Raw genomic sequence first — 8,607 nt, forward strand, 5'->3', positions numbered from 1 at the left:
TGTGAATGACGAGCAATTGTTTATGGATTTTCAACATTGCGATACAACACACAATGTGGGTCTATAGAGCGTCTGCTACACGATGTATGGAATCAGTGGGGGCACGTTTATGCTATTGAAAGAGGAAGGAGCTGTAGATCTGTGTGAGTCTGAAGGACTGTGTGTGTGTATATTTGGCCCTAGGTGCACATGGCCTGGCACAAGCGTCGTGGTGACGTCACCGCCACTTAGTGGCGAATGGCGGTTGTTATGTTGTTATGTTATGGGGCCCTAGGTGGGTCTCTATGTGAGTCTATGGGTCTCTGTGAGTTTATGGGTCTCTATGTTAGTCTATGGGTCTCCGTGAGTCTATGGGGCCCTAGGTGGGTACACGGATTCTCCATGTGAGTCTATGGGTCTCTGTGTGAGTCTATAGGTCTCTGTTTGAGTCTATGGTTCTCCTGTGAGTTGATGGGTCTCTATGAGTCTATATGTCTCTGTTTGAGTCTATGGGTCTCCTGTGAGTTGATGGGTCTCTGTGAGTCTATAGGTCTCTGTTTGAGTCTATGGGTCTCTGTTTGAGTCTATGGGTCTCTATGTGAGTCTATGGGTTTCTGTGTAAGTGGATGGGTCTGGGTGAGTCTATGGGTCTCTGTGTGAGTCTATGGGTCTCCTGTGAGTTGATGGGTCTCTGTGTGAGTGGGTCTTTGTGAGTCTATGGGTCTCTGTGTGAGTGTATTAATCTCTGAGTGTATACGTCTGTGTGTGTGTGTGTGTCTATGGGTTCCTACGTGGGTATATGGTTCTCTGTGTGATTCTATGGACACCTGGCAATCAACACAATGCAGTGCAATGTGGAATCATATATTGCCTAAATACGACCGCACCTCAATATGATGACATACAGTACACAAGTTTCCTCTCATAGCTAACTAAAAACACGCAATGTATGTACTTTGAACTTCTTTCGCAACCGTGCGTTGCTAATGGGAGGTGCGAGGGGGAGAGCACAACGAACTAAACAACAACAACAAGATGCAGTTGCTGGTACTGACCAAACATCCCGATGCCGAATGATTTACCTGCACGTCACTCAATTGGGATCGCACGCAGCAGCAGCATCAGCATGATGATCATCATCAGCAGCAGCATCATCATCATCGCCTCCTACCTACGACTGCCAGAGGTCTGGCAGGGGAACTTCCTCAACAAGATTCCCAGCGACTCGGCGAAGCTCCGGAGGGTTAAGACGAGCTTCGTAATAATCATATTATTATTATACAAGTGTAATGACAGGGGAGTCAGCTGTGAGTGTGAAGGGACTCGTGGCCACGGGAGGTAATGACAGGGGAGTCAGCTGTGAGTGTGAAGGGACCGGTGGCCACGGGAGGTAATGACAGGGGAGTCAACTGTGAGTGTGAAGGGACTGGTGGCCACGGGAGGTAATGACAGGAGAGACAGTTGTGAATGTTAAGGGACTGGTAGCCACGAGAGGTAATGACAGGGGAGTCAGCTGTGAGTGCGACGGGACTGGTGGCTATGGGAGGTAATGACAGGGGTATCAGCTGTGAGTGCGACGAGACTGGTGGCTACGGGAGGTAATGGCAGGGGGTATCAGTTGTGAGTATGAAGGGACTGGTGGCCAAGCGAGGTAGGGACAGGGGGAGTCAGCTGTGAGTGCGAAGGGACTGGTGGCCACGGGAGGTAATGACAGGGGAGTCAGCTGTGAGTGTGAAGGGACTGGTGGCCACGGGAGGTAATGACAGGGGAGTCAGCTGTGAGTGCGAAGGGACTGGTGGCCACAGGCATGTTCGAGAAGGGAGCGTTCTCTTCCATCAGGCGACGGAAGAGAACGGTAGAGTCTGCCGGTGGAGCGAGTGTCCAGAGTCAGCGAGAATGATCGAGAAGGGAGTCTTGGCCTCGTGTCTTGGTATATAAGGGGGAGATGCAGGGAGACTCGGGGCTGTTGCGGTGGGAATCTCCGCCTGATATCAAGCGTACGCGTCTTCAATGAAGTGCCATCTCAAGAGAAGTGTGTCACGTCGTAATTACGCTACTAGCAGCGCACGGCCACTCATTCCTGATCCTCAACACCTCACTTACACCGATGGTGATGATGTGGAAGAGGGTGCTTCATCGCTGAAGAACTCCAGACCTTTTTTCATGTCATTCTTAATGTGCTTTCCTCCGGGCTTCCATCCTGTAGGGCAGACTGACACAACAACCACAGACTAATACAACAACAACTACAACAACCACCACCACCGCGCTAGTGCCAGGCTATGTGCACATTAAGGCTACATGACATGTCGAATGCCCGCCGGCAGGAGTTCACGGGGCAGACCCAGCGGGTGCCATCATGGGTCGACTGACTGAGATGACTGACACACACACACACAAAGACGCCCCGTGTAGCCTTAACAGACTGTTCGGGCAAGTGCTGTTAGCGAGCACCTATCTCCCTAGTGGCGAGCGATGTTTACACACCGCACCGGGTACTAATTTGAGGCTGAATCGACCTAAAGGAGGCCCAGGACCGGTTTGGATTAATTGTCACCGGTGTTGACCGTGAGTGGGACTCGAACTCGGGTCGCCAGGTTCGTAGCGCAGCGTAGCGCTAACCACGACACCACCGCTCCCCACACAAACTGCTACACTCAAATACTCAGCACACACACACACAGACACACAAAGACAAAGATCCCCCGTGTAGCCTCCACAGACTTGTGGGGCAAGTGCTGTTATCTGGTAAGTTCCCTTACGAAGGCCAACGTGTGTTGGTGGTGTCGGAGTGAAGTGGGGGGCTGGGGAGTGGGGGGCTGGGGAGTGAAGTGGGGGGCTGGGGAGTGAAGTGGGGGGCTGGGGAGTGAAGTGGGGGCTGGGGAGTAAAGTGGGGGGCTGGGAAGTGCAGTGGGGGGCTGGGGAGTGAAGTGGGGGGCTGGGGAGTGAAGTGAGGGGCTGGGGGAGTGCAGTGGGGGGCATGGGAGTGCAGTGGGGGGGCTTGGGAGTGAAGTGGGGGGCTGGGGAGTGAAGTGGGGGGCTGGTGAGTGAAGTGGGGGGCTGGAGAGTAAGGTGGGGGGCTGGAGAGTAAAGTGGGGGGCTGGGAAGTGCAGTGGGGGGCTGGGAAGTGCAGTGGGGGGCTGGGGAGTGAAGTGGGGGGCTGGGGAGTGAAGTGAGGGGCTGGGGAGTGCAGTGGGGGGCATGGGAGTGCAGTGGGGGGGCTTGGGAGTGAAGTGGGGGGCTGGGGAGTGAAGTGGGGGGCTGGTGAGTGAAGTGGGGGGCTGGAGAGTAAGGTGGGGGGCGGTAGAGTAAAGTGGGGGCTGGGGAGTGAAGTGGGGGCTGGGGAGTGAAGTGGGGGCTGGGGAGTGAAGTGGGGGGCTGGGGAGTAAAGTGGGGGCTGGGAAGTGCAGTGGGGGGCTGGGGGAGTGAAGTGGGGGGCTGGGGAGTGAAGTGAGGGGCTGGGGAGTGCAGTGGGGGGCTTGGGAATGCAGTGGGGGGGCTTGGGAGTGAAGTGGGGGGGCTGGGGAGTGAAGTGGGGGGCTGGGGAGTGAAGTGGGGGGCTGGAGAGTAAGGTGGGGGGCTGGAGAGTAAAGTGGGGGGCTGGGGAGTGAAGTGGGGGCTGGGAGTGAAGTGGGGAGCTGGGGAGTGAAGTGGGGGGATGGGAAGTGAAGTGGGGGGCTGGGGAGTGAAGTGGGGGGCTGGGGAGTGCAGTGGGGGGCTTGGGAGTGCAGTGGGGGGCTTGGGAGTGAAGTGAGGGGCTGGTGAGTGAAGTGGGGGCTGGAGAGTAAGGTGGGGGGCTGGAGAGTAAAGTGGGGGGGCTGGGGAGTGAAGTGGGGGGCTGGAGAGTGAAGTGGGGGGCTGGGGAGTGCAGTGGGGGGCTTGGGAGTGCAGTGGGAGGCTTGGGAGTGAAGTGGGGGCTGGGGAGTGAAGTGGGGGCTGGGGAGTAAAGTGGGGGGCTTGGGAGTGAAGTGGGGGGCTGGGGAGTGAAGTGGGGCTGGTGAGTGAATTGGGGGGCTGGAGAGTAAGGTTGGGGGCTGGAGAGTAAAGTGGGGGGCTGGGGAGTGCAGTGGGAGGCTTGGGAGTGAAGTGGGGGGCTGGGGAGTGCAGTGGGGGGCTTGGGAGTGCAGTGGGAGGCATGGGAGTGAAGTGGGGGGCTGGGGAGTGAAGTGGGGGGCTGGGGAGTAAAGTGGGGGGCTTGGGAGTGAAGTGGGGGGCTGGGGAGTGCAGTGGAGGGCTGGGGAGTGAAGTTGGGGGCTGGGGAGTGAAGTGGGGGGCTGGGGAGTGAAGTGGGGGGCTGGGGAGTGCAGTGAGGGGCTTGGGAGTGCAGTGGGGGGCTTGAGAGTGAAGTGTGGGGCTGGGGAGTGAAGTGGGGGGCTGGGGAGTAAAGTGGGGGGCTTGGGAGTGAAGTGGGGGGCTGGGGAGTGAAGTGGGGGGCTGGTGAGTGAAGTGGGGGGCTGGAGAGTAAGGTGGGGGGCTGGAGAGTAAAGTGGGTGGCTGGGGAGTGAAGTGGGGGCTGGGGAGTGAAGTGGGGGGCTGGGGAGTGAAGTGGGGGGCTGGGGAGTGCAGTGGGGGGCTGGGGAGTGAAGTGGGGGGCTGGGGAGTGAAGTGGGGGGCTGGGGAGTAAAGTGGGGGGCTGGGGAGTGCAGTGGGGGGCTGGGGAGTGCAGTGTGGGGCTGGGGAGTGAAGTGGGGGGCTGGGGAGTGAAGTGGGGGGCTGGGGAGTAAAGTGGGGGGCTGGGGAGTGCAGTGGGGGGCTGGGGAGTGAAGTGGGGGGCTGGGGAGTAAAGTGGGGGGGCTGTGCCCCCTACAGTCGCCGTGCTTGTCCACGAACTGCACCGCGTGCAGTTGGCGCAGCGCCTCGTCCACGGAGCGACCAATGGGAAGGTCGCACACGGTCATGTGACGTACTAGGCCCTTAGGGTCCACCAGGAACAGGGCCCTGGGGGAACACGTGACATCATCAGCAGCAGCACCATCATTATCAGGAGCACCATCAGCACCATCATCATCATCATCAGCACAATCATCATCATCAGCACCATCATCATCAGCAGCACCACCATCATCAGCAGCAGCACCATCATCATCATCAGCACAATCATCAGCACCATCATCATCAGCAGCACCATCATCATCGTCAGCAGCACCACCATCATCATCAGCAGCAGCACCATCATTATCATCATCATCAGTACCATCATCATCAGCAGCAGCACCATCATCATCAGCACCATCATCATCATCAGAAGCACCATCATCATCAGCAGCATCAGCATCAGCAGAATCATCATTAACTGGTGGTGGGTGGGGGGTTAGTGGTGGGTGGTGGTAGTGGTGGTGGGTGGTGGTGGTGGGTAATGATCGTGGGGGGGTGGTGGTGGTGGGTGGTGGTGGTGGGGGGTGATGATGGTGGGTGCTGGGTGGTGTGGTGGGTGGTGGTGGGTGGTGGTGGTGGTGGTGCTGGGTGGTAGTGGTGGGTGGTGGTGGTGGTAGTGGTGGGGGGTGGTGGTGGTGCTGGGTGGTGCTGGGTGGTGGTGGGTGGTAGTGGGTGGTAGTGGTGGTGGTGGGTGGTGGTGGTGGGTGGTGGTGGTGGGTGGTGGTACTGGGTGGTAGTGGTGGGTGGTGGTGGTGGTGGTGCTGGGTGGTAGTGGTGGGTGGTGGTAGTGGTGGGGGGTGGTGGTGGTGCTGGGTGGTGCTGGGTGGTGGTGGGTGGTAGTGGTGGTGGGTGGTGGTGGTGGTGCTGGGTGGTAGTGGTGGGTGGTGGTGATGGGTGGTGGTGGTGGTGGGTGGTGGTGGTGCTGGGTGGTAGTGGTGGGTGGTGGTGCTGGGTGGTGCTGGGTGGTGGGTGGTGGGGGGTGGTGGTGGGTGGTGGTGGTGCTGGGTGCTGCTGGGTGGTGGGTGGTGGTGGGTGGTGGTGGGTGGTGGTGGTGCTGGGTGGTACTGGGTGGTAGTGGTGGTGGGTGGTGCTGGGTGGTGGGTGGTGGTGGGTGGTGGTGTGCTGGGTGGTGCTGGGTGGTAGTGGTGGTGGGTGGTGCTGGGTGGTGGTGGGTGGTGGTGGTGGTGGTGGGTGGTGCTGGGTGGTAGTGGTAGTGGTGGGTGGTGGTGGGTGGTGGTGGGTGATGGTGGTGGTGGGTGGTGGTTGTGGGTGGTGGTGGTGATAGTGGTGATAGTGGTGGTGGTGGTGGTGGTAGTGGTGGGTGGTGGTGGTGGTGGTGGGTGGTGGTGGGTGGTAGTGGTAGTGGGTGGTGGTAGTGGTGAATGGTGGTAGTGGTGGGTGGTGGTGGTAGTGGTGGTGGTGATGGGTGGTGGTGGGTGGTGGTGGTGGGTGGTGGTGGGTGGTGGTGATAGTGGTGGTGGTGGTGGGTGGTGGTGGGTAGTGGTGCTGGTGGTGGGTGGTGGTGGTGAGTGGTGGTAGTGGTGGTGGTGCTAGGTGGTGGTGCTGGGTGGTGGTAGTGGGGTGGTAGTGGTGGGTGGTAGTGATAGTGGTGATAGTGGTGGTGGGTGGTGGTGGTGGGTGGTGGTGGGTGGTAGTGGTAGTGGGTGGTGGTAGTGGTGAATGGTGGTAGTGGTGGGTGGTGGTGGTGGTGGTGGTAGTGGTGGTAGTGGTGGGGTGGTGGTGGTGGTGCTGGGTGGTAGTGGTGGGTGGTGGTAGTGGTGGGGGGTGGTGGTGGTGCTGGGTGGTGCTGGGTGGTGGTGGGTGGTAGTGGTGGTGGTGGTGGGTGGTGGTGGTGGTGCTGGGTGGTAGTGGTGGGTGGTGGTGATGGGTGGTGGTGGTGGTGGGTGGTGGTGGTGGTGGTGCTGGGTGGTAGTGGTGGGTGGTGGTGCTGGGTGGTGCTGGTGGTGGGTGGTGGTGGGTGGTGGTGGGTGGTGGTGGTGGTGCTGGGTGCTGCTCGGGTGGTGGGTGGTGGTGGGTGGTGGTGGATGGTGGTGGTGGTGGTGGTGCTGGGTGGTGCTGGGTGGTAGTGGTGGTGGGTGGTACTGGGTGGTGGTGGGTGGTGCTGGGTGGTAGTGGTGGGTGGTGGTGGTGGGTGGTGGTGGTGGTGGTGGGTGGTGGTGGTGGGTGGTGGTGGTGATAGTGGTGATAGTGGTGGTGGTGATGGTGGTAGTGGTGGTGGTGGGTGGTGGTGGGTGGTAGTGGTAGTGGGTGGTGGTAGTGGTGAATGGTGGTAGTGGTGGTGGTGGTGGTGGGTGGTGGTGGGTGGTGGTGATAGTGGTGGTGGTGGTGGTGGTGGGTAGTGGTGCTGGTGGTGGGTGGTGGTGGTGAGTGGTGGTAGTGGTGGTGGTGCTGGGTGGGTGGTGCTGGGTGGTGGTGCTGGGTGGTGGTAGTGGGTGGTAGTGGTGGTGATAGTGGTGGTGGTGGTGGTAGTGGTGGGTGGTGGTGGGTGGTGGTGGTGGGTGGTGGTGGTGGTAGTGGTAGTGGTGAATGGTGGTAGTGGTGGGTGGTGGTGGTAGTGGTGGGTGGTGGTGGGTGGTGGTGGTGGGTGGTAGTGGTGGTAGTGGGTGGTAGTGGTGGCTGGTGGTGGTGGTGGTAGTGGTGAATGGTGGTAGTGGTGGGTGGTAGTGGTGGTGGTGGTGATAGTAGTGGGTGATGGGTGATAGTGGTGGTGATAGTAGTGGGTGGTGGTGGGTGGTGGTGGGTAGTGGTGGGTGGTAGTGGTGGTAGTGGTGGTAGTGGTGGGTGGTGGTGGGTGGGTGGTAGTGGTGGTGGTGGTGATAGTAGTGGGTGGTGGTGGGTGGTGGTGGGTGGTAGTGGGTGGTAGTGGTGGGTGGTGGTGCTGGGTGGTGCTGGGTGGTAGTGGTGGTGGGTGGTGGTGGTAGTGGTGGTGATAGTAGTGGGTGGTGGTGGGTGGTGCTGGGTGGTAGTGGGTGGTGGTAGTAGTGGGTAGTGGTGGCTGGTGGATTCTCTTCCCCTGTACGCGTGCCCCGCTTCCTCGTCGTAGGCGCCGTAAGCTCGTGCCACGGCTCCCGTGCAGTCGGCTAGGATGGGGAAATTCACGCGGCCCAGCCCCGCAGCCTTGCGGGGGGTGTTCACCCTGTCGGGGGGGGGGGGGGGTGGGGGGGGAGATGTTGACTACCTCGCCTGGTACGCAGGAGGTCGTCGGTTCGATCCCGATTCATCATCACCACGGTGCCTGAAATGTTGACTACCTCGCCTGGTATACAGGAGGTCGTGGGTTCCATCCCGACCCTGACGATGCCTGCTGCTGTATAGGAGTCAGGGTCTCTCATCATCATCATCACGGTGGCTAGGAGATGTTAACAACCTCGCCTGGTGTACAGGAGGTCGTGGGTTCCATCCCGACCCTGACGATGCCTGCTGTATATTTGTAGTTTGCGTGTCTCTCTCTCTCATCATCACCACGGTGGCTAGGAGATGTTAACTACCTCGCCTGGTGTACAGAGGTCATGGGTTCCATCCCGACCCTGACGATGCCTGCTGCTGCTGTATATTTGGAGTTTGCGTGTCTCTCTCCCCCCCACCACATTTAGAATCAGCATCACCACGCGTTTTAGAATTTTTGGCGCTGTTACAAATGTCCACGCTACAAGGCTCTAGTGGGCACTACCTGGTAAAATAAAAAAAATAAAAGCACATAATAAAAACTTGATTTGAAGCTTTCGTGACTGC

The 8,607-nt window shown here is 59.4% G+C and overlaps 1 protein-coding gene and 1 long non-coding RNA gene across 2 annotated transcripts in view; both read right to left on the minus strand.

The window, feature by feature from the left end:
• LOC142923999 (uncharacterized) lies at positions 1-5,206 on the minus strand. The gene is made up of 2 exons (XR_012941125.1): positions 4,787-5,206; positions 1-2,191 (listed from the first exon to the last, which is right to left on the minus strand). It is a non-coding gene; the product is annotated as an uncharacterized LOC142923999 (long non-coding RNA).
• A 2,684-nt stretch (positions 5,207-7,890) lies between these two features.
• The window catches only part of LOC116942115 (peroxiredoxin-2-like), a gene marked incomplete at its 3' end in the record, with an annotated part of 7,391 nt that continues 6,674 nt past the window's right edge, over positions 7,891-8,607 (minus strand). Inside the window, exon 6 of the mRNA XM_076068017.1 lies at positions 7,891-8,011. Coding sequence (XP_075924132.1) covers positions 7,891-8,011 — 121 coding nt within the window. The remainder of the gene's footprint in view (positions 8,012-8,607) is intronic.

Source organism: Petromyzon marinus, chromosome 1, assembly GCF_048934315.1.
Source record: "Petromyzon marinus isolate PM22_M1 ecotype Great Lakes invasive population chromosome 1, UKy_Petmar_22M1.pri1.0, whole genome shotgun sequence".
Taxonomy (NCBI): Eukaryota; Metazoa; Chordata; class Hyperoartia; order Petromyzontiformes; family Petromyzontidae; genus Petromyzon; species Petromyzon marinus.